This window comes from Candoia aspera, chromosome 1 (genome assembly GCF_035149785.1).
Source record: "Candoia aspera isolate rCanAsp1 chromosome 1, rCanAsp1.hap2, whole genome shotgun sequence".
NCBI classification, from domain to species: Eukaryota; Metazoa; Chordata; class Lepidosauria; order Squamata; family Boidae; genus Candoia; species Candoia aspera.
The window spans coordinates 52,896,862-52,919,384 of record NC_086153.1 but is presented as its reverse complement, the minus strand read 5'-3'; the positions used below and the strand labels follow the sequence as shown (position 1 = coordinate 52,919,384).

The window sequence follows — 22,523 nt, the reverse complement described above, 5'->3', positions numbered from 1 at the left end:
TTTTAACAGCAGAAGAATGTCTGATTTGTAATTTGGAGTAGGAAGGGAAAATGAACCAATTTTCAGTAAGATTTGGTGCCCTTTATCTGTACCCCAAAGCACACAAGTTGCCTTGGATTGATGCACTTCAGATAAATTATTAATCATATATCATTAATACTATACATACATATACATATGTGTGTGTGTGTGTATGTATATATACATATATATATATATTGCATTGGCTTATGTCCATTTTCAGCTGCCATAGAACAAACCACTAATTTGACAGATAATTAGAATTTTTGGAAACGTTTTTTGAACAGGGAGGACTTAACTGATGTGTGCAGTGTTGTCTGCAATAGCTGCTGCTCTTGCTGGAACACAAACTAGAAACCTGTTTCCTGCTTGCTGACTTCATATGGTTTGGATTCAGCAAAGTGTGTGTGGTATGAGTGTGTGTGTGTGTGTGTGTGTGTGTGAGAAACAGAATCAGTCATGGAACCAACTAGGTACATGTCATGTTTTACTAAATAATTTTAAGTCATGTTGTATGTGTCTTGTCCTCTAACGTTAAGATTTGGTTAATACAAATATATTTTTATAAATTTGAAGTACAGTGTGCCCCATCTTTTAAGTGTTTCATTGTTAAAATAAGTGTACTAGATTTGATTCTTAACACTTATTGGCACAGATGGAAAAAGCTATTGGCTCTGAAAATGTATGAGGAAGAAACATTCTCAAAGTGTGTGTGTACTTACAAACCAAGCTGTAGAGATCAAGAAAAGAACTTTTACTGTTCTCAAATTTCTAAATTGTCAAGATTTATATGGAGTTGTGGTGGAACTAGTTAACACTTAGAGCTTTTGGTATGTAATGACTATTTGCTATGGACTGATATTAAATGTTTCAAAGGATTGCGTTATTAAACTTTATGGATTTTGTTATTCCTCTTGAATTATATTTAGTTTAAATTTCTTCTCTCTCTGACAGTAAAACATGAATTTTGGGGCTCAATATTTATTTTCACTTGTTCTACTAATTATTTATGGGACACATTAACTTTTTATTTTATAAATATGTAGTATATTAAACATACCTTAAAACGTTCAATTCAAACTACATTAATTCCTGATTTGTCTGTTGGTGTTTTTTTTTAATTACACTTTACCATGTTGGTGCACAGCACTTAACAAACATTTGTATTCCCTCTTTCCAGTTCAATAAACAAAATAAATAACTGGATTTTGTTAGTCTTTAGCTTTATAAGCTCTGACTTCTACTTCACACCACTAGATGTTCCTTTCTAAGACTTGTTCACATATGATGCAGGTGCTCAACCCATGTATATCCAGCAGGTATTCTTGTGGGAATGAACCTGTGGTCCATGCTCTAGCCCATACTGCTCAGGCTTAAGCAGAGTTACTCACGTGGAGCACAAAGCTATCCTCATATTCTGAGCTACCAAATCTTAGACAGCCGCTCTAGTTTTTGTAGCCTAACAGGCAAGCAAGATCAGTCTGTTTGCTGAACTAGTGGCTGTGGGTGCTGTCTTCAGCCTGGAAGGTTGCACGCTGTAATGAACTGATTAGGACTAAGTGTCCAACAGCAAATGGAATTGCAGATACAATGCACAGCCTCAATTTGGATGTGGCTTACTTACACTGGCTGTCCATAAATACTGCAGTACATGCAAACTTTTATGAATATATGACGATACATACAGGGGCTGTGAAAAGTATTGAAAAGAGGTGCTTGAAAAAGCACTTTAAAATGTCATAGCTGTGTGTGACTTGAATATTAAGTGAGCTGCAACAGTGTAAATGGAAGGAAATGGAACTGGTGCACATGGAAGGTGACACCAAACTGTCAAATATTTGGCCACTGAACGTATTAGGGGCCTTCAGTTTAAATTACATGAATGGATTGTATTTAAAAAGTTGCCTATAAGAAAGAAAACATTGGTCATTCATCTCTGGTAAGCTTCCCTTTATATGATAAAGCCTTATTCAATGAAATTGTTATACCTGACTTATTAAAGTGAATTGGCTCCATTGGGTGACTGGCATTCTTGCAGAATCTTTACATTACATCAGAATTAAATACAGTAAGAAAATGGATTTGAATAAGAACAAAACAATAGTTGCAGAAACATAATATTGTAGTTTCTAAAATATTTTATGTTAAAAATACAGCAAAAATATGTTTTGTTCAAGGAGGAAAAAATATACTGCATGACACTGGTCTAGATTTTCTTGAAAGTTGTTCATGGCTTCATAATATTTCGATGGAGTAACATCAGAATTTGGCAATCATAATACTGCCAGTTCAATTTCAGTCATTTATTAAAGCCAGGATCATACTGCAAAAAGAGTGAAAAGAAAGATCATGTCAAAAAAAAGTACAGCTTGAAATAAATTGATTACTCTCTCCTGCAATTAATTTATGTCAGCAAAAAACTCAATTCTTCTGAAGGGACAGAAAAGAGTATTTCTAACAAATCTAGGATCCATGAAACTACATTTCATGGATAAAGTGGCATATAATCAATTATATTTTGTAGTTTTAAAAAAAAATTACGGATTACCAGAGTACTCCCATCAGATGCCAAAAATGTGGCATAAACAGAGGTTAAGAGTAGAATGGGTTTGGGTACTTTATACTACACTGCATGATAAGTAATAAACTGCTTCCACTAAAGCTCTTCCAAAGAAAGAAACCATGTTAAAATTATAACAAGGAAGTATTCTAACAAGACTCTTAAGAATAACTTTTCTAGCCTTCTCAAGATGCAAGCCTTAAGACTTACCTGTAAAGGTACATGAAGAAACACAGGAGATGAAAACCAAGCTTAATCATGGCCTCCTTCATGTGCGATTTTAGCTGCCCTCTATTGTGGATCTCTGTAGGGTCAAATACTCCCATATTTCCACTGGGAACCATGACATACCTGAAATGGTTTCAGGAAAATTGTTTCAGTACCAATTGTGCTCCAGCCCAATGGATGAATGATCTCCATACCAAAAAAGACAAAACATACAAAACAGGACAGAGAAAACAGAATAGAGAAAAGAATAAAGGTAAGTGAACTGAATTGGTGGCTGAGTTCTTTCCAAAGAACACAGCATTATGGAACAGTGCAGCATGATGGAAGACAGGTTTCAGAAGAATGAACCGATAGAGCAGAAGGAATTGATGAGCTTCATTTGAAAAAAAATGCTTCAAATTCCAGTAGCAGCAATGCTGGGATAGAAATCATTTCTGTATTTTGAGCAATTTCTGCAGGGCTCTATCTAGCATTACTCAAATACACCCTTGTTTTTGTAATAGGACTTCCTTCTCTTCCTTTGCACCCATATGTATCCCCAAAACTGTTCAATACATGTCTCCCAAGCCTCTGAAGCAGTAAATAGTAGAATAGATGTGGGCCCTTGGGCTACGGAGGTACATTCAGCTTACTGACATTAAGCTGAAGATCTATTCAAATCTGATGCCAGCCTGTGTTCTCTTCAATAAATATGAATTTCTGGATTCTGCCATGTTAAAATTAACATATTAGTTTTTACTCAACCCTAAACCTATTTTTAAAGCTTGACCATGAACTATATGCTAATGAGTTCTCCATTTCTAAAAAAGTTTATGTCACTAATCTTCAAGGTTCTACATTTAAATATCTTTACTGATTCTTTTCTGTTCAATGTATTGCACTTGAAAGAAACACATGCATAAAAAGTTCTTGAGATATTTATAAAGCATTAATATCTTTAACTTTTTCATTTGTTTTACTAAACATAAAACTAAAATAAGTCAACCCATAGTCAATTCACAGCGGAAACGTTACATTTGTTCTTCTTCCAGGAAACACACATCTAAAGAAATTATCAACACCTTGCTTTGCTTCAACAGTGCTATAGTCTCAAGCATTATTATGTAGGTAGATAAGATCTTAAAGCATCTTATATGCAACCCAAAATTAGCAGTATTGCCAAAGTTTAAAAATAAAAATAAGTTTATAAGGGGCAAAATTTAGGCCTGGGCTATAATTTGGAAACAGAAATTCTTAAAAGGGAGTTCAAGTTTCTTCTTTTTCTCTCAAGTGCAAGCAAAGGTGATAAAATTCCAAAAGTAGCGGTTCACACCATCTGAACATTCAAGATGTATACTTTACTTGTTAGATTTATAGCCTGCCTTTCCTCCAGAAGCCCTGATGTTTTTACCATCAATAAGAACCCTTGTTGATGGTAGGTTGAGCTAAGAGAGACTGGCCCGAAGTCATCCAGTGACTTTCCAAGCTGAGGGTAGAGCTGAATCTAAGTATCCCCAGTCCTGGCTCAATGTGTAACTACTAAATACTATATTACTAAATGTTTTCTAAATATTTTTTGCACCAACAAACAAATATGACACTTTTGCTCCTAGCAAAGTATAAAGGTGACTTTGTACTGTTTTCTCAGGATATGGTGAAAAGTGGGTTTTGAGTAAGACCCATAATGCACTAGATTTTCAAGTTATCATGCTCAAAGTCATAATAATTTTTAAACTTCCTAAGAACAATGGTGTACTAAGAATATACAGAATAGAAGTTATATATGCACATGTTCTGCTTGAGAAAAGGCCTCGTAAATCCACTGTTGGTGTTATCCAAAATACACACTGAAATCCAGTAAGAGGGAAAGTAACATTTAAGTTTGTATCACTTTCTGCTGACATAGCTGGATTAATAAATTATAGAACAAGGCAGACTTTATAAAAAAAGCCTGTTCATTAAAAGAGGAAAACAGTATGAGCAGCATCACGCAATTCTTTAAAAAGTCACCAAAGCAATGGTCTTACCTATATATATTCCAAGTTGCTACAGGTAAATTGAGGAGGAAGATGAACCAGTGCAGTGAAATAAGCATTAATACAGTGACAATGGTATGGCCAATCAGTTCAGGGATCACCCACTAGAAAAAGAGATTTTAAAAAAAATTTAGAAGTAAAAACAGTTACACAAGATTCTGCAGGAGTCTTCTACCTGCAAGCTGACAAGAAAAGGTCTACAAAACTGTCATTCCATTATAAAGCCTCAACAATTTGCAGTCTGTGTTGACCTCTATCAAATGGTCCAAACGTAAATGAATATTATAAATGAATATTTTTCAAAGCAGTTTTTTTCAAACTATGAATTACCCTTCTAGGATACCATCAGAATATTTGAACTACTTTACAAGAATCTGATCTGCATTTCTGATGTAATATATAAGGAATACCAGCAACAAAAGCAGCAGCCATCTCGATTTACATCATATATATTCAGTGGTTCTAGGTAAACTGAAACACTAGTAACAGGTTTATAAATTTCAACCTAGTTTTTAAATAGGCTTTATTTTTCATGACTGAGAATTTGCTGCATATGAATCTGAATTCTTGCATCGAGACAGTACTACAAAAAGGGTAAGTATATACCTTTGACATATGGTAGCAACGGATTCTAGTCCAGGACAGGTTGCTAAATAAAATGATAATTTTAAAAGACTTCTATGATTACCTTATTCTAGACAACTCTACTGTAACTGACAATGAACTAGTAAAGAAGGATTGGGGAAGGCAAGCACAGAAGAACAATGTCTTCTGAGAGCAGCGGTTTCACATAAAACAGACTGTGGGATGCTTCAAGGGGACACACTGGGTATGGTCAGCATTCAGCCAAGAAAGGAAAATATATGACACACTGAAGGGAAAAAATGAGACATATGCCCAAAGTACACATTAGTATGTTTATGAATTACATATAATCACAACATCCCTTTCAACTACCACCAGCGTAGTCCTATGTCTGCTAATCCTACTGAACACAACAGTAGTTACTCGGTTAGCTATAGAACTGCAGCCTACATACATTCTCATTTGCCTAGAAACAGGGATTGCCAATGCCCACAAAGAATCTATGTTTGGGCTATGTTGGTTTGCACAGTCTATTTACTAAACAAAAAGGAGCCCTCTGGAGAAAATTAAAATAACCCTCAAACGGATAACCAACACAGAAGCCATTCTCTGGCAACATGCATTTTACTGTTGGGGACAATAATACAACATCTGCAAAAATGTACATTTACTACATTATTGTATTAACAATAATACAATGTTTTAAAAAAATTAAAATAGAGAAAAGGAAAAACAACTTACTTTGTTTAGTTTTGAGCAGCAAGATCTGGCATTAATGTAGTCACATTCCAAATCTGATAGTGTAATTATCTGGTGATCAAGATAAGAACTATTAGGGCAGCTACGCCCCTGACTCTTCCAGGCAAGAATTAAACAATTCATGCAAACTGTAAATAGCACCATGAGGAGATTTTATATAAAAATCAGCAAGCAGGTCTGCAGCTTAGGGCTTCCATGCAAAAGTCATAGACAACAGCAGAATCCACACTCCTGCTCCCTCTGTTAGTGACTTCACCTAATGCCACCCAAATCCTAAACTATTACATGCACAACATAGATGTAGCTGGGGCATACTGATCACTCATTATTTCACAAAGCAGCTTACTCTGTGAGTTTGTCCTTGTATAACCACTTTAAAGTTTGAGGATGTACACAAGCACAGTCACTTACTGGTCTGATTCAGATGTTGAAAAAAAAAATCAGTTTCCCATTACCTGAATATTTGAGTTGAAATCCTCCTCCCTTCTTTTCCACCCTGTGTATTTAGATTTATTATAGCCACCCAACTCCAATGGACTCTGGGCAGGGTACAAAACAAACAAAAAAAATCCATAAAAACAGAAAAAAACTAAAGCAACATAGATAGCCTGGACTAAAACAATCTAAAAATGACAAATCGAACAAACCAACAAAAACTCCCCTCCCCCCCAAAGTACAACAATACATTAATCCCAGGCCTTGGACCAAAGATAGGTTTTAAGAGCTTTCCAGAACCTTAGGAGAGAGGCTACTGTTCCAGAGGGCAGGGGCTGCAACTGAGAAGGCAGGCTTCCTCGGTCCCGCAAAATGACAACATTTAATAGAGGGGACCTGGGGTGCACTCACTCTGCTGGAACATACTGAACGGGCAGAAACAACTGGAGATGCGGCCCTATGCCATACAGGGCTTTACAGCTAATAACCAGCACCTTGAATTGCACTCGGAAGCCAATTGCCAATTGGCTGTGCAGCAAAACGTTAAAACCATTTGCTTCAAGATTTAAACTAACCAAAGTTTGCCAATGTCTGAATTTGGAGAACATGAGTTATTTAAATTGTAATGAACATGATCTGAATCTACCACTCGATACTCACTGTTCAAAATAACATCTGTTGAAAGCAATTAAAATTCCTAAGGTTTAAACTTCAGGGCAAAATGTGGAATGGGTAGTCTTAAAAAAGATGGCTTAATATGCAGGAAGAAGGCTTATCAGTACCTATTTGCATAAGAAACCATGGTTTTCTGATACATATGTATCAGGCTACTAGGATTTTAGGTTGAGCAACAGCAGATATATCCTTTTAAAATTTTAGAACAGGACCCTAATACAGGCCACCATCAGCAAATATGCTGCCTAAGATCCAAGTCAACTTATAGTAACATATCAGGCATTTCATTGTGCCTTATATATGAAAGGATGCATACCATATTTTGCTATATCAGTTACATATTACTGATACAGAATAATAACATACTCAGAAAAGCAGCCAATACCTTTTGTTGCTTTTTAAACTAATGTTTTACAAAGCCCCCTAATTCCGAAATAGGCTGTAGCAAAACAGAAGTTTTGCTCCTGAAATTAAAAAATGAGATGAAAAAATCCTTTAGTTTAGTCCTCTAATGACAAAATAAAAATTATATATTTTCATGAAAGACATTTGTCTAAAGAATACCTTTCAGGACAACATAACTTTAAGTAGTTGAAAAGGTATCTGAACTGAGGTGTCAATTTTTACAAATGTGTTATTTCAACTGGAAAACCAGAAGTATCATCACTGCATAGAATAGGCAACAAGCAGTAAGCTTTATACTCCAATGAATGCATCACACAATATCACAATCACAGGGGTTTTATCCAAACTTGAAGATGGGGGCATATTACACATGCTGGAAATATTATGCCCATCCTTTCTGGGCATCATTATGGCTGGCATTAAGAATCCATAGGTCCACCAACTGAGATCCATAGCATATCTGGACAAGTCTTACATTTAAGCAAGAGCCTGGCTGTTTGCTATAGCCAAAAAGAATGCTCCCAGAAAGTTGAATGATAAATCAAGCAATTTAGTGAACAAATTATCAAATGCGGTGAAGCACTGCATCTTTCTTCTGCAGCCAATCTAAAACCTGTGGCCTTCTAGAGGAAGGAAGCCTCCTTGTTCTCCTTCTCCTCTGCAACCAATAGGATATAAGGGTCCCCGGCCTGCTTCTACCAGACCTCAACAGAAAACATGCAGTCAACCCCCTGCAAAAATATACCGGGGTGGGGGAGATTCGTGAAAGACTAGCGCAGATGTATTTTTGACAATACTTCTAGCCAAGTCAGAAGCAGGACACGCTATGTCCAACCTGTGCAGGTCCTGGACAAAGCGAAAACATGCTTCAGAGAGTCCGTATGGCTCTGAGATGGATCCTGCCTTCCCCTCACTTGGCTATGCCTTCAGTTCCTCTCACTCCCCCAGAGACGCCCCACCTTTCTTTCAATCGCGCCTCCTACGGCTGAGTCTCTCACCCATGTTACTCGAAAAGCAGCTTCTCCTTCGCTTTCCCCAACCAGCTCTTGCCACCGCTGGGCCCCGCGCTCTCACCCCGCCGCCGCCGCCCCTGCCAGACAGTCATTAGCGCCCCCGCCTCGGCCAGATCCTTTCCCAGCCCTCCCAACCGCAGACCAGAGGAAAGAGAGCAAGGGTGGAAACGCCGGTCGCCACGGCCCTACAACTCCGAGATCCCTCGCCGAAACAAATGAAAAGGATACAAAGTAAACAGAGAGGAAAATCAGGGCGCAGCAATCAATGAGCGAAAAAATGAACACCATCGACTCCATCCTGCTACGGATTCAGCTGCCTCTATCGTCCCCTCGGCCACCGTACGCCGCCCCGCCTCTTTAGTCTCTTCGCGGCTGCCGTAGCAGAGGTTCCGCCTCTTTCTTTCAGTTCCTATGATTCGCCCATTATCCATTTATTTGGAAACGACTTCTTCGCACTGCACTCTGGGAATTGAAGTCCCTCCTTAGGCAGCTAAAGGAAGCGCCCGTTCTCTCGAGAACCGAAGAAATTATTGGTAAAATCAACAAGGACACATGAGTAGAACGACAAAACATGGACTTCCGTGACTTAGACTCTATACAGTTGTCTAAGAAAGTGCCTGTATAGAAATCTGAATGAACTGCTTTCTGCCCATTTCTTTCCCGCTACACTGAAATTTAACAGTTTCTCTCAGAGGTTATCATAGTCCGCCGTTTAGTGGGACGGCCTGGAGAGCCTCGTTGTTGCCAGTACATTTAGGCTGTTCAAAGGCAGCCTTAGCTGGGGCCCTAACCTCGACCAGAAAAGCTTTGCCAGAAAGAAGGACGAATTTGGCACGTGGGAAGCTGCGATGCGAAATCGCGGAGGAAGTCACCGTTTTGGAGGGGATCCTAGGCTGAAGCAACGAGTTAAACAGGTGATTTCGCCGTTTTTCTTTCCGCTCCTATTTGGCTAGCTCGTGATGAGCAGCCGGCCCTATATAAGAGGCAGGCTGTGGTCGAACCCCGACCTTCTTTTTCATAAAGGGCTTAGGACTCGAAGTCGAGAAAAGTTTCCTCATGAGTGTAACAGTTAGTTAGTTAGTTAGTTAGTTAGTTAGTTAAACTTGTACACCGCCCGACTCCCAAGGACTATGGGCGGTTCACAAAAAAACCATGAAAAACTACAAAACAATACAGAAGCTGAGATGACAAAACCGGGCAGCAGCCAACACACACTCACTCACTCACACTCTCCTCGAAGGGGACTACGCCCATCCTAACCAAAGGCCTGGGCGAAGAACCAGGTCTTCAAAGCCCTCCGAAACGCCGGTAGGGTGGGAGCCACCCGAATGCCCTTCCAGAGGGCCGGCACTGCGACAAGTAAGGTGTGCATCTGGGTTCCCAATAGATGGTATTGTATAATCGAAGGAACCAGTAGTGCACCAGCCCTACTGGATGGAAACAGCTAGGGGAGTAAGGCAGTCCCTCAAGTACCTGGGCCTTACGCTATGTAGGGCTTTATAGGTAATGACCAGCATCTTCAACTGCAGCAAACTGGCAAACAGTGCAGTTTGCAGTGCAGAGGTGTTACATGGGCATACCGTGGCATGCCCATCATTGCTCACACTGCCATATTCTGGACTAGTCAAAGCTTTTGTGTGGTCTTCAGGGGCACCCCATGTAGAGCGCATTGTAGAAGTCAAGCTGCAAGGTGACCAGAGTGTGAGGGATTGTCTGAAGGGTCTCCCAATCCAGGATGGCTTCAGATTAGGGTTAACATGCTTCTGAATTCCAATTATAGAGGAACTACCGCAAGACAGGTGTACATCTCCTGCTTGTGAGCACCCCATAAGCATTATGCTGGCAACTGTGAGAAATGAAACACTAGACTAAGATAGGCCTTGGGTTGATCCAGAAGGACTGTTCTAATTATATTAAGTGAAAGCTTGTTTGCATATATTAAGTTGAAAGGACTGGCTAATGAGGTGTGTGTGCTGCTGCCCTACCCTCTATCAGTCAAGACTCTTTAACCAAACTCTTAGACTTATCGCATGGTCCAAATTTGGAGTGTATGCTCATTATAAATTCTGCTTTATGTAATGCAGAACATAATAATGTCAACATGGCATCAGCTCCAGGTTTGAGTGATACGATACTGTGATAAAGAGCATTTAAGGGTTCGGACTTTATCTTTTTGAGGAGAGAGGACAAAGTGCGTCATTTAAATATAGCCATAATACAGTTAGTCCTTGCTTAACTACTACAATTGGGACTATCAACTCCATCACTAACTGATGTGGTCGTTAAGCAAGACATCACATGACTGTGATGGACTTAAACCTCACTTCCGCCACAGTTGTGGAGAGAGACATCACATGACTGTGACTTGCAATTTGACTGCTGGCTTCTCCATTGACTCTGCTTGTCTAAAGCCAGCCGCAAAGTGTGCAAATGGCGATCACATGACTGTAGGATGCTGCAACTTTCATAAACGCCTGCTGGTTACGAAGCAACTGAATCTAGATCATGTGACCATGGGGATGCTGAGATGATAGTCAGTGCAAGGACTGGTTGTAAAGCTACTTTTTCAGTGCCATTGTAACTTTGAATGGTCACTAAACAGGGATTTGTTAAGTGAGGACCACCTGTATGCACAGTTAAGTTTTAATCTTGTGGAAACCTAGTCAGTTGTCATTTATTTGATAAATTGTGGTTTAGCACAATGTATGAATGATGGATAGTGTCACCTTAGCCACTGACAATATTATTAGAGTTGAGGGTGTTACACTGTGACACATCTGGAGGTAACCAGATTTCAGAAGGTTACTTCAGCAAATTGGTTTTTGAAACACTGAACCGTAGAAGGTTGACTACATATTCCATAGTACTGGATCTGTTTTTTTGCTTCACAAGTGAATTAAGATACTGTGGTTGCAAATGTATTAATTGTTTCCACTTATATTCCTACCCAAAGCTTGTGACTGGACTCTCATTGCTGGATCTCAATACATGTGTCCACTTATTTCATGTATAATGCCATTCCTCCCATTTTATTTATTCCTTCTGATAAATTTTGTTCATTCTTTGATTCCGCTCCTGAATTTCATCTTGCCAAATTTCAGTAATGCCTACTAAATCACATTCACCTGCCTGCATTAAGTCTTCAAATTCTTCCTGTTTTTTTTCCCCTATACTCCATTTATTATATTTACTCATTTGTACACATTGTGCTCCCTATATCCAATTTAAGAATTCCCCATCTTCTCTAATAAGCTGGTGGATGGACCATTTTGCCTCTAGTCCTTTCACCTTGTCTTATATGTCTTCTGATGCTATCCCAACTAGGTCAACAGGAAGAAATGCTCCAGTCACACAATGAGCAATCAGCAGCACAATGTGCATGCAGCAGCTGTTAGGAAATAGTCAGCAACACCAATCAGTCAGTAGTGTGTCCACCTCCTTGATTCTTCTACTCTGTTCTTCCTGCTCTCCCTTCTGCTTCTTTCCTTTCTTCACTTGCCTGTCCTGCCAAACTCCACTAGTTTGCTCACTCAGTGAGCCCCAGTGACTTGAAAGGTAAGACTCCGCATGGCCATCCTTCACCAGGAGATTTATTTACAATTAAGTACTGCACTTTGCCCTTTGAAAACTCTTAACCATCAGCCTCTCCTTCAAATGGTTCTTTATTCTTGAATGTCCATTTCATGTAAAAGTATGTCACTGTGACAATTTGATGTCATTTGCATAACTTAAACTTCATGATGTTGTAAAATTAATGTACCTTTAATTGTCCATTATTGTGGAATGATATCTAGACAAAATTTGATCTGTTGTAATCAAAGTCTGCTAAATGAGGGTCTGGTAAATTAAGATTCCACTGTAATCTATTTGCTTTTAAAAAGCGATGTAGACAATTTCAGTGATAAGGAAATAGTTCCCTCTTTTTTAAATTCTTCACATATGATTCTACACTAATATAATTTTTACAGATTGTAATGGAATTGTGTATATCTTTAAATATACTAATTCAACTATATTTATTACAGTATCTCAGCAGTAATAAATGTGGCCAGTATGTTGACACTGAAATTCTAGCAGCGGAACTACAGAAAATATATAGGTGAGTAATAAGAGATTTAATACATTACATTTTTTGTGAAAGTGGCAGTTCACACATAATAATAAGTGACATAATAATGAATTATGGGATAGTATGTGTTTGAGCCTTAGGGCTTAACATGGTCTTCTCTATTTCTTACCCAGTGTGGCTGCAAGAATGAAATCAACACACAGAGATATAAGCATAGAGATAAGCACCATTATACAAAGCACATAAAAGGAATAAGAAATAGTAAGCAAAAGCATTAGAGGCATGAAAAAAAAAAGGAAATACAACAAAATCTGGTTAATGCCAACACCATTCACTATATCTCTCTCTACCTTGTCTTTTAAAACCATCCTTTCCACGCTATGTTCATTTACTGATTCATGCATTGTCTTTTGTTCTTTAAAGCCTTCTTTCAATTTAGGTTGCTTTCTTTTGTTTACAGTTAGTTTGTTATTCTGCCATCTCTACCCTTTTTTGTTTCTTGTTATTTGTATTGCTGTTTTCATGTTTTAAATAATTTGTAAACTGCCCAGAGTCACTGGGAGTCGGGTGGTGTATAAATTTAATAAATTATTGTTATTTTTATTAAATGTATATGCCACCCAACTCCCAGTGACTCTGGGTGGTTTAAAAATGATTTAAAAGATGACAGTTTGGTTAGCCAGTTTGGTCTAGTGGTTAAGGCATCAGGCTAGAAACTGGGGGATCGTGAGTTCTAGTCCCAACAAACGTCTGGTCTCTCTTTTCTTGATGCTTTCATCAGCTCCATCCAACTACAATTATTTCAGCCGTGCTCTAAGAATCAATTTCAGTTCATTCAATTTTCTTTCCTATATTTGTTCATTTACATGTAAACTTTTGTTTTCTCTTTGACCTAACTACCTATTATGCCTGAAGTAAAACATTTAACAATGGTTTATTATAGAAATAATATTTAGTTTTAATTAAATAACTACTGCAATTTAAACCTAGAAATGAAAATTTTAGGCCGTGAATGTCTGCATTCACTAAATTCATCGAATAAGTAATATACTGCTGCAGATTGCTCTGATTCATCCTCCAACCAGCAGATATTCTTACAAATCTATATGGTTGCTTTCAGAAAAACAAGCTAGTGTGGACAAACAGTCATGGACAAAGCCACTGGTTTATTAGCTGCACCTGCTGGCAGGAAGAACCACCAGTAGCAATCAGAACAATGTACAGGGGCCTATGATCGCATTCTGAAGAATTGTAGCATAACATTGTGTGAATGCAGCCACACTGAGCAATACAAGCACTGTAATTCTGAGGCTGTTAGGTGCAATCCAGACTGTTAGTATTTTCAAAATGGGGGCCTCCAGATATATTACAAAATATTTTCTCTTATACATTCTCCTTGAAGAATAGAAAGCTGAAATCCTAAGCTAACTTACCTAGAAGAAAGCCCTAATTAGGTGCATATGCAGTTGTGTTGTTAACTTTCCGAAGATGATTCAGCAGCTAAAAGATGCCTAATAACCGGAAGTAGTATCTTTTATCTGTAAAGTACATTTTACATAGTTCTTTATTTTTATGCTTGCATGAGTTATACATGATTTTTATAGAAGCATTCCAGCGCTTTACTGCAGACTAGATTTATTCCATCATGGGCATAATTTCTTAAATGCAGAAGATCCCTTCAGGACTTAATGGGTCCTGGTTTTCCTTTTTTCCACTTCTTCTATGTTCATATGAAATAAGAGTGAATTGGTGATCCATTTGCTCATCCTGTCTTTTTCTCCTTTTGTCCTTCATGCCAGTCTTGTTGCAAGGAATGAGTAACTCATATTAGACAGGGAAGGAAGGCAGAGTTGAAATCTGATAAACACGAGCAGTCTAACGTGAGGATTGCAGGAGTTGAACCTTAAAGTACCTGTTCATGTGGAAGCTGCAGATTACCAAATAATCTGGATAATTTACACACTATGGTATTTATTTATTTGTTTGTTTATCACATTTCTGCACTGCCCATCTCACAAGTGACTCTGGGCAGTTTACAATTCAGTTAAAATAACAGATTAAAATCATAGAAACAAGTACATCATAAAGATATAAATATAAAGGCAGGATAAAAATTAAATAAATAAAATATTGAAAAATATTGAAAATGTATATAAAATATAAATTCCTCAGGGCCACAGCACAGTGCCAACCACCACCATGACTGACTATCCCCCCTCCCACCCCAAGCAAGGTGACAAAGCCAGGTTTTTACTACCTTTCAGAAGGCTGGGAGAGTGGCGGCCTGCCTCACCTTTGGGGGAAGAGTGTTCCACAGGGCAGGGGCCACGGCAGAGAAAGCTTTCTTCCTGGACCCTGCCAATCAGCAATCTAGCTGTTTTCAAATTGTATGTTTTATAACATAAATATATATACTTATTATAGGATATACAGTATGTATTTGAATGTTTTGTTGGTCTTTTTTTTTTTTTACTTTGAGATTGGTAATTATGCATTAGGCTATTATTTTTCCTTATGTTGTTTGCACTAGGTTTCTATATTGAAAATGAGGTATACCCAAGAAGCATTCACTAAGGCTTTAACTTTTAAAATTGATTTTCAGTGCTGATTATGGACGAAGAAAAAGAAATGCCTTTAGAATACAGGTTGAGAAAGGTAAGTTTGTTAATATTCTATTTGAAGTGAAATTATGCCATCAGAGCTACTCTACATAAGTAATCTAAAGTATCTTGGAGATATTCACTCTTTGAGAGAGAGAGTGGGGAGTGAACGAGCTAGGTTTAATATTTTAGATTGTGGTCTTAATTTTATTGTAAGCTGCCCAGAGTCCCCCCGTAGGGGAGAGATGGGTGGTGAATAAATTTATAAAATAAATACAATAAGAACAAATATCTTTGAACACACTGAGATTTGCTTCTGCTAATCTGTCTAGCATTTTTGGCTGTTGGTTTCATTCTGTACCAAATGCAGTTTGATTCTTGTTTCACATATGAGCAAGTTATCATTGTAATTTCATCTGTATTTTTCTTCTACAGTTATTGGGATAATCAAAGATGAGCTAAAGTCTACAGATTTAGCCACTCTAGAAGATGAACATTTAGCAAAGAAAGCAAAAAGCGAGGAAAAGTAAGTTGCAATCACAACAGTCAACCCCCACTCCACTTTAAAAGAGCTTTGTAGTACTTTAAAGATTAACAAATTTATTATCATGTACACTTCTTTAGACACAATCCACTTCATCAGATGCATGGTGATCTTCTAAAAAGTTTTTGGTAATTAATCTAGTGCAAATACAGTCTTACACACTTTGCAAGCAAATATTAGGCAGTTAGGAATACTTTCCCTCCCTTCTTTATTCTTACATAAGTATTAATATAATTAATTTTTAATTTTGGAGTGAACTGTAGTAGTATTGTATCTGTACTTGTGTTCTTCCTAACCCAAGTTTCAGATAAAGAAAATCATTGTTTCCTTCTAGCCATGGTAGCAAAGTATACAAATTAGCAAAAATATTAATACAGGTGACTGAAGACTGCTAATGTTTGGAAAAAGGGAGCAGGATGACTCAAGCCTAATCATAGCTAGAAAATTCTATAGCATGACACCTTCCTAAACGTTTTAATTTTCTGCTATGTACTGCTATTATTCCTTAGGCACAAACACTAGGAACTATTGCAGCTCATCCCTGAAATAGAAGGGTTACACGCTAGTATACTGGTCAACAATATGGTGAATTGCTGGGGAAAATAAATTGTAACATTTTGAACAGACCATTTTAAAAAAACTGTGTATTCTTCATTCATAATATGAGAAGATGATTTAAGGGAAATGTCAAACAAATGCTTCTGCTTTTTAGAAACTACTGTATGTCAAAACCTTAAAGCTTTTTTTTAATTCTTATTAATTTTTAATTCTCACTCTCCAAAAGTGATTCAGAGAGCAGCATGGATACTTCCGATACTGATACCGAACACCCTGTAAGTGTACCTGCTTGTGAGATACTAGCAGTAACAGTAACTTACATGTTTAAAATAGGTATTTATAATTCTGAAGTCAAATTTATGCACTGAGAGGTTCTTTGTTTTTTAACATTGGTCAAGCCAATTGTGGGACTTACGTAACTACCTCAAAATGGTGAGAAATTTTTCCACCAATTTTCATCAGTAGAAGTCAGTGTTGGCAGATGCTGGGAAAGCCTTTAGCCCAGGAGAGGTCAAAAAAGTCACACACCAAGCATTTCTATAAAAATAATTTATTTACAGAAAGCAAAAACAAAAGCAAAACATATTTAAAGGACTTAGCTCCCTTTGGAGCAAGCCTTGCTCGCTTACATTGCCGGCAGAGAAAAAAAAAGGAAGTAAGAACAAGTCCGGGCAGGTTTCCTCCCCCAGGTGATTTGCATGAAGCACGTGAGAGGAGACAATCACTTGCAACCTTTTCACCCGGCCAAAATGACTAGGCACAATAGCAGCTATTAGTAGGAAAACCTCAACACTCCCCTTTTTACACTACAGATTAAGATGCAAACCAATCTTCTCTGACAACTCTTTGTGTCTTGGTACAGGAAGAGGTTTGGTTAAAATATCAGCAATCATGTCTTTTGATTCACAATATTTTAACATTATTTCTCCTTTGGTTTAACAGAAAGCTACCATTCTTCCTGTGTTTTTCCAAACCTAGGTTATTATAATTCCAAGGCTTTTTAATGTGAAATGGCTTTTCATGCAGGCTTCAAAATCAAGCCTTTGTTTTTCTGTTGATGTGAACAGCAGCAAATCATCAACATAAATGCACAGATACATACAGCCTTGTTTGTCCTTCTTCATATATACACAGGGATCTGCTTTTCCTTTTTCAAAACCAAAATTCTGCTGTTTTTCATCTACTTTTTGGTTCCAGGATCTAGCAGCTTGTTTTAACCCATAGATTGACTTCTGCAGTTCACAGACTAGATTCTCCCCTTTTTCATAGCCAGGGGGTTGCTGCATGTATAATCTGTGGTTTAAATCACCATAGAGAAATGCAGTTTGAATGTCATAGTGGTTAACTGACATTCCTTTGAGTGCAGCAACTTTTAACAGTAATCTAATTGATTCACCTTTAGTAACTGGTGCAAAAGTCTTGTCAAAGTCTAAATCTTTCCTTTGAGTGAACCCTTTTGCAACTAACCTTGCTTTATATTTTTGGATTTTGCCATCAGCATCCCTTTTCAGTTTGAAAACCCACCTACAACCCAGACAGCGTTCATTGGGAGGTAGATTTACCAGTTTCCATGTTTTATTTTCTTTCAAGGATGCTAATTCCTGTTGCATGGCAGAATGCCAATTTTGTGCAATCTCAGGTGGTAAAGCATTCACTTGTTGTAAGACTCAGGTTCTGTGAATATGTGAAAAGCCTTTACTGTTTCAGCCTGAAAACGTGATGGAGGAACGCCTTTATTACTCTTCTGAGATCTGCAAGGTAATACAGGGCTTAAATTTTGACTCCTATCACTTTCCTGAGAAGCATCTGTCTCATCAGACAGATCTTCAGTTTGCTTTTCTGGTTTAATGTCCTCATCAGGCAAAAGATCACCATCAGCAAGTCCTTGCTGTTCTCTTGTGGTGGTCAGCTCAACTGGTTGTTGTTGTTTATTCGTTTAGTCGCTTCCGACTCTTCGTGACTTCATGGACCAGCCCACGCCAGAGCTTCCTGTCGGTCGTCAACACCCCCAGCTCCCCCAGGGACGAGTCCGTCACCTCTAGAATATCATCCATCCATCTTGCCCTTGGTCGGCCCCTCTTCCTTTTGCCTTCCATCAGCATCTTCTCCAGGGTGTCCTGTCTTCTCATTATGTGGCCAAAGTATTTCAGTTTTGCCTTTAATATCATTCCCTCAAGTGAGCAGTCTGGCTTTATTTCCTGGAGGATGGACTGGTTGGATCTTCTTGCAGTCCAAGGCACTCTCAGAATTTTCCTCCAACACCACAGTTCAAAAGCATCTATCTTCCTTCTCTCAGCCTTCCTTATGGTCCAGCTCTCGCAGCCATATGTTACTACAGGGAACACCATTGCTTTAACTATGCGGGCCTTTGTTGTCAGTGTGATGTCTCTGCTCTTAACTATTTTATCGAGATTTGTCATTGCTCTTCTCCCAAGGATTAAGCGTCTTCTGATTTCCTGACTGCAGTCAGCATCTGCAGTAATCTTTGCACCTAGGAATACAAAGTCTTTCACTGCTTCTACATTTTCTCCCTCTATTTGCCAGTTATCAATCAAGCTGGTTGCCATATTCTTGGTTTTTTTGAGGTTTAGCTGCAAACCAGCTTTTGCACTTTCTTCTTTCACCTTCATCATAAGGCTCCTCAGTTCCTCTTCACTTTCAGCCATCAAAGTGGTATCATCTGCATATCTGAGATTGTTAATGTTTCTTCCAGAGATTTTAACTCCAGCCTTGGATTCCTCAAGCCCAGCTTGTCGCATGATGTGTTCTGCATACAAGTTGAATAGGTAGGGTGAGAGTATACAGCCCTGCCGTACTCCTTTCCCAATCTTAAACCAGTCCGTTGTTCTGTGGTCTGTTCTTACTGTTGCGACTTGGTCGTTATACAGATTCTTCAGGAGGCATACAAGATGACTTGGTATCCCCATACCACTAAGAACTTGCCACAATTTGTTATGGTCCACACAGTCAAAGGCTTTAGAATAGTCAATAAAACAGAAATAGATCTTTTTCTGAAACTCCCTGGCTTTTTCCATTATCCAGCGGATATTGGCAATTTGGTCTCTAGTTCCTCTGCCTTTCCTAAACCCAGCTTGTACGTCTGGCAATTCTCGCTCCATGAACTGCTGAAGTCTACCTTGCAGGATCTTGAGCATTACCTTACTGGCATGTGAAATGAGTGCCACTGTTCGATAGTTTGAACATTCTTTAGTGTTTCCCTTTTTTGGTATGGGGATATAAGTTGATTTTTTCCAATCTGATGGCCATTCTTGTGTTTTCCAAATTTGCTGGCATATAGCATGCATTACCTTGACAGCATCATCTTGCAAGATTTTGAACAGTTCAGCTGGGATGCCGTCATCTCCTGCTGCCTTGTTATTAGCAATGCTTCTTAAGGCCCACTCAACCTCACTCTTCAGGATGTCTGGCTCTAGCTCACTGACCACACCGTCAAAGCTATCCCCGATATTGTTATCCTTCCTATACAGGTCTTCTGTATATTCTTGCCACCTTTTCTTGATCTCTTCTGCTTCTGTTAGGTCCTTGCCATCTTTGTTTTTGATCATACCCATTTTGGCCTGGAATTTACCTCCGATGTTCCTAATTTTCTGGAAGAGGTCTCTTGTCCTTCCTATTCTATTGTCTTCTTCCACTTCCGCGCATTGCTTGTTTAAAAATAATTCCTTATCTCTTCTGGCTAACCTCTGGAATTTTGCATTTAATTGGGCATATCTCCCCTTATCACTGTTGCCTTTTGCTTTCCTTCTTTCTTGGGCTACTTCTAGTGTCTCAGCAGACAGCCATTTTGCCTTCTTGGTTTTCTCTTTCTTTGGGATGTATTTTATTGCCGCCTCCTGAACAATGCTGCCAACTTCTGTCCAGAGTTCTTCCGGGACCCTATCTACTAAGTCCAGTCCCTTAAATCGATTCTTCACCTCCACTGCATATTCCTTAGGAATATTAGTGAGCTCATATCTAGCTGATCTGTGGGTCTTCCCTAATCTCTTGAGTCTGATCCTAAATTGTGCAAGAAGAAGTTCGTGATCGGAACTACAGTCAGCTCCAGGCCTTGTTTTTACCGACTGTACAGATGTCCGCCACCTTTGGCTGCAAAGGATGTAATCAATCTGATTTCGGTGTTGTCCATCTGGTGAAGTCCATCTATAAAGCCGTCTCTTAGGTTGTTGGAAGAGAGTGTTTGTTATGCAGAGTGAATTGTCTTGGCAAAATTCTATCAGCCTATGTCCTGCTTCATTTTGTTCTCCCAGGCCATACTTACCTGTAATTCGAGGTGTCATTTGACTGCCCACCTTAGCATTCCAGTCTCCTGTGATGAAAATAACATCTCTTTTAGGCGTGTTGTCCAGTAGGTGCTGCAGATCCTCATAGAACTGCTCTACTTAAGCTTCTTCAGCATTTGTGGTTGGGGCGTATATTTGGATCACTGTGATGTTAGATGGCTTGCCCTGAATTCGAATTGAGATCATTCTGTCGTTTTTTGGGTTGTATCCAAGCACTGCTTTAGCCACTTTACTATTAATTATGAAGGCTACTCCATTTCTTCTGTGGTCCTCTTGTCCACAGTAGTAGATCTGGTGGTCATTTGATGTGAAGTGGCCCATTCCAGTCCATTTCAGTTCACTGACGCCCAGAATGTCTATCTTTAATCTTGACATCTCACCAATAACCACATCCAATTTGCCCTGGCTCATAGATCTTACATTCCAGGTTCCAATGGTGTGTTGATCCTTAGAACATCGGATTCGCCGTTCACCACCAGCACCGTCGGCCGCTAGCCGTCCTTTCGGCTTTGAGCTAGCTGCGTCATCACGTCTGGGGCTAGTTGAGCTCATCCTCTGTTCCTCCCCAGTAGCATTTTGACCATCTTCCGACCTGGGGGTCTCATCTTCCGATGGTATACCGACATATCTCTGGTTGTACTGATCCATTTAGTTTTCACGGCAAGAATACTGGGGTGGGTTGCCATTACCTTCCCCAGGGATCGCATTTAGTCTGACCTCTCTGTCATGACCTTCCCGTCTTGGGTGGCCCTTCACGGTTTAGCTCATGGCATCATTGAGGTGCTCAAGCTCCAGCACCACGACAAGGTAACGATCCTTTGCTGAAGAGTTCAACTGGAGAGCTAGAATTTAATCTCCCCCAGTTTTGTTCAGCAAAAGAAGCGCTTTTGCTAATTATTAATTTCTCTCCCATTATGAACCTGTAGCTCCTCTGGCTTTGTTCATAGCCAACAAAGATGGCTTTCTTTGTTGTGGGGCCTCCTTTCCTTCTCTGCTGTTTTGGAATGTGAACCCATGCAGTGCTACCAAACACTCTAAGATGGTTTACCTTTGGTTTCACACCATAAAACAAATGGAATGGAGTGTCCTGAATCACAGAGTTATATAACCTGTTCTGTACATAAGTGGCAGTAGATATTGCCTCTCCCCAGTACTTAAAACATAATTGTGAATCTTTTAACATGCATTCCATCGCATTTTGCAAGGTTCTGCCCTTTCTTTCAGCAACACCATTTTGCTGAGGGGTGTAAGGGTTAGAAAGAATTTGTTCTATCCCTTTTTCCACTAGGAACCTTCTGAATTTGTGAGAAAGGTATTCTCCTCCTCTATCACATTGGAGTGCAGATACAGGCCTAGGGAATTTTCCATTTGCCCATGTCACAAAACCTTTAAATTTCTCAAATGCCTCATCTTTATGTTTTAAGATGTAGATAAATGTGTATCTTGAGAAATCATCAATGATGGTCATTGCATACCTTGCTTGTCCAAGACTTGGAGCAAAAGGACCAATAATGTCAGAGTGTACAATTTCCAAAGGTCTAGTTGTAACTCTGTCACTGTGCTTACTCACAGGAGCTTTTAGTGTTTTGCATTCTTTGCAAACTACACGGTCTAAGTATTTATCACAGGGTTTTATCTTTAGGTCAGCACACAGCTGTGGCATTTGTGCTATATACTTGAAATTAGCATGACCAAATCTCCTGTGCATCAGGTGTACACATTGGTCATGATATGGAGTGTTGCCAACTGCAGCCT

The 22,523-nt window shown here is 38.9% G+C and overlaps 2 protein-coding genes across 3 annotated transcripts in view; one reads left to right on the top strand and one right to left on the bottom strand.

Moving 5' to 3' along the window:
- Positions 1-2,141: 2,141 nt before the first annotated feature.
- CNIH4 (cornichon family AMPA receptor auxiliary protein 4) lies at positions 2,142-9,187 on the bottom strand. Of its 2 annotated transcripts, none has more exons than XM_063304150.1 (5): positions 8,925-9,187; positions 6,151-6,219; positions 4,816-4,928; positions 2,792-2,932; positions 2,142-2,344 (listed from the first exon to the last, which is right to left on the bottom strand). In XM_063304150.1, the coding sequence occupies exons 1-5, from the start codon at positions 8,991-8,993 to the stop codon at positions 2,317-2,319; spliced, it is 420 nt and encodes a 139-aa protein (XP_063160220.1). In that variant the 5' UTR covers positions 8,994-9,187; the 3' UTR covers positions 2,142-2,316. The 2 variants fall into 2 exon arrangements, with proteins under 2 accessions (XP_063160220.1, XP_063160211.1); XM_063304141.1 differs by having other exon boundaries at positions 6,151-6,296; positions 8,925-9,010.
- Positions 9,188-9,261: 74 nt separating this feature from the next.
- Positions 9,262-22,523, top strand: part of NVL (nuclear VCP like) — an 83,049-nt gene continuing 69,787 nt past the window's right edge. The window contains exons 1-5 of the mRNA XM_063304129.1: positions 9,262-9,610; positions 12,722-12,795; positions 15,368-15,420; positions 15,801-15,891; positions 16,694-16,742. Coding sequence (XP_063160199.1) covers positions 9,545-9,610; positions 12,722-12,795; positions 15,368-15,420; positions 15,801-15,891; positions 16,694-16,742 — 333 coding nt within the window. The 5' untranslated portion in view covers positions 9,262-9,544. The remainder of the gene's footprint in view (positions 9,611-12,721; positions 12,796-15,367; positions 15,421-15,800; positions 15,892-16,693; positions 16,743-22,523) is intronic.

Bases quoted from the DNA above. Each gene is read 5' to 3' on its own strand.
- CNIH4 (XM_063304141.1), bottom strand. From the start codon at position 6,291: ATGAATTGTTTAATTCTTGCCTGGAAGAGTCAGGGGCGTAGCTGCCCT. The intron at 4,929-6,150 runs GTAAGTTGTTTT...CTCTTTTTCTAG, and splicing joins GCTGCTCAAAACTAAACAAA to TGGGTGATCCCTGAACTGAT. The intron at 2,345-2,791 runs GTAAGTCTTAAG...CTCTTTTTGCAG, and splicing joins TTCTTCATGTACCTTTACAG to TATGATCCTGGCTTTAATAA.